The sequence below is a fragment of the Hydra vulgaris genome, chromosome 03 (assembly GCF_038396675.1).
Source record: "Hydra vulgaris chromosome 03, alternate assembly HydraT2T_AEP".
Lineage (NCBI taxonomy): Eukaryota > Metazoa > Cnidaria > Hydrozoa > Anthoathecata > Hydridae > Hydra > Hydra vulgaris.
In genome coordinates this window covers 14,377,501-14,380,000 of record NC_088922.1, presented here as the reverse complement: position 1 = coordinate 14,380,000, position 2,500 = coordinate 14,377,501, and the positions used below count along the sequence as shown (strand labels likewise).

The window sequence follows — 2,500 nt, the reverse complement described above, 5'->3', positions numbered from 1 at the left end:
CTGAAATGATCAAAATTGCTGTTTTGACCTCCCAAAATGATTCCTTTTCTGTCAAGGTTGACTGGTTTAAAAAAGTCTTAGTTTTAAAATAAGCATTTATAAACAAACTGGATGTATTTCGAAAATGATAAATATTCATAACATCTATAATACTTTAGACTGAAATATTTTTAAAAATTGTTTAAAATATTTTGATTGTTTATGATAAGCTAGTTATAATTTACTTTGTTACATATATATGACATAGGCTATATCTTCATTTTTTACACATCTTTAGTTTCATTTCATGGTAAAATCAATGGCAACCTTTTATATACTTGATTAAAGTTCTTATTTTCTTAATAATTTCTGTTGTTAATAAAAAGCATTCTTTGTCAAAGTTGTTAATAAAAAGCATTCTTTGTTTTTTTTTTCTTTTTTTCAGTAATTTTTAAAAGTGTCTTTATGTACTCTAAAGCATCAGGGGGTAAAAATTACTAAAATCTTTTCAAATTTAAATTTTCTTATGTTTAATTAATAATTTTTATATAAAATTTATATAAAATTTTATATAATAATTTATGTAAAATTTTTATTAGTTTGTTTAAATTTTTGTATATATAAAAATTTAAACAAACTAATTAAAATTTAAATGTTCAAAAATATTAAACATCTTAAATTACTTTGATATTGACACACCTCTCTTTTTAATCAAAACTCTGTTTTTAATCCATGCAGGTGAGCTATTTCAGAATAACATTATTTCAACCTGTTAATTGAAACATAAGTTACTTACCAGAATACTTTGTTGTGATCTTTCATAAAAAAAGCAATGGTTTGCTTTAAATTTATGTCAAAAGTAATACTTTTATAGAATGTTTTTTTTATATATAACATTTAGTAAATAGTAGTTATAGTAGTAGTATTTATTATGCTGCAACAAGTAAAAGCTTGTGTAACCAATTTTGGTTTTAGAGGCTTATATAAAAATTTATAATTTATTTAAAGAAACTTAATTGAGAATAAAATTGTTTTTTCATCACTTTAGATGTGTTGCTTCAAAATTTTCGATTTCTAAAAACATGTCCAATCTTGATCTAAAACTATTTACAGTAGTGGCATTGACAATGTTTTCCAGTAATTTATTCCATTCATTCACAACATGATGTTGTTCATTGTTTTTTACTATCTCTCCTACTAGTTTGAATTTATGTGCACGCATAGATTTTTATTTTTATCTTCTTGAAAAGAAAACAAATTTTCATTGCACCAATATACAATATCGAAACCATTTATTATTTTAAAACACTGAATTATATATAATTTAAGTGTTATAAAACAAAAAATTAAAACACTGAAAAATAAATTTTTAGTTGACTGGCCAATATAAACAGTTCACTGTCTATTCTATGTGTTAGCTAGTCAAATTGATTGCCTATCTTTGGTTTTTTATTTTGTGCCCTAATATATATATATATATATATATATATATATATATATATATATATATATATATATATATATATATATATATATATATATATATGTATATTACACTGTTGTTACAATTTTCCTTAACCTTGACAAACAAAACAACTGCAAAAAAAGGAAAAGTAGTGTTACTTATTTTAAGAGTTAAAATTTTTTGTTGTTTTTGTCTATTTCATATATTTGCCAAGGACTTTAGTACAAATTACAAATTTAGAAGTTATTTACAGATAAATACAGTGTTCTTTTATTTTTGTTTTCTCCTAATGTTGTTACAACTCTCACTCAATGTAATAAGTGAGAATACAAATGTATATACCCAAATAAACTGTATACAAATAAACTCATGTGTACCCATGTATATAAATAAACTCATGTGTAATAATATTCCTAAAAAACTGGCATTACACTCTGATGCAGTGTTGTTGACTTTTTTTTTGAGATTTTTTTTTTTTTTTAATGCTTTTTTATACAAAAGTTTGTGTTTTTTTAGCAGAAAAATATCAGTAACAAAAATATGATACAAATCAATAATAAAGTTTGATTCTTTTAAAGATGATTGAAATTTTTAGTTAGATCCGGGTAATGCTGTACATTATATGACAATACTTGAAGATTCTAAGTTAAAGAAGGAGCGCCCTCGTCCAATCCCACCAAAACCTGGGCAAGAAAGTCGCAAGAAAACTGTAGAAAACCAAAAACCAGTTGACACTAAATATCACAGTCAGGTATTTAATTTTATTTTTGATATATGCAAGTTTATATATGGATTTATAAAAATTAAAAAAATATGTGATTTACACTAAACGTTATTATTACTTTTGTTTTTTTTATGCTTTTTAAATTTTTTATTTTTTTCATTTTTTATATTTATATCATTGTAGTTGACTGATAGTCAATTACAATGACAGTCAAGATGAGGCAAATTGTAAATAAGGAAAATATATTTTGGTAATGGAATTGTTGCTTTAGAAGTGACAAGTGTTTACATTAATGGCATTGTTGCTTTAGAAGTGACAAGTGTTAATATAAT

The 2,500-nt window shown here is 23.1% G+C and overlaps 1 protein-coding gene across 2 annotated transcripts in view; it reads left to right on the top strand.

Annotated features, from left to right (window-relative positions):
- The window catches only part of LOC101241352 (nck-associated protein 1 homolog), an 85,019-nt gene that overhangs the window by 55,124 nt on the left and 27,395 nt on the right, over positions 1-2,500 (top strand). For both annotated transcript variants that reach the window (XM_065792408.1, XM_065792409.1), the window contains exon 21: positions 2,040-2,195. In XM_065792408.1, the coding sequence (XP_065648480.1) occupies positions 2,040-2,195 (156 nt within the window). The remainder of the gene's footprint in view (positions 1-2,039; positions 2,196-2,500) is intronic.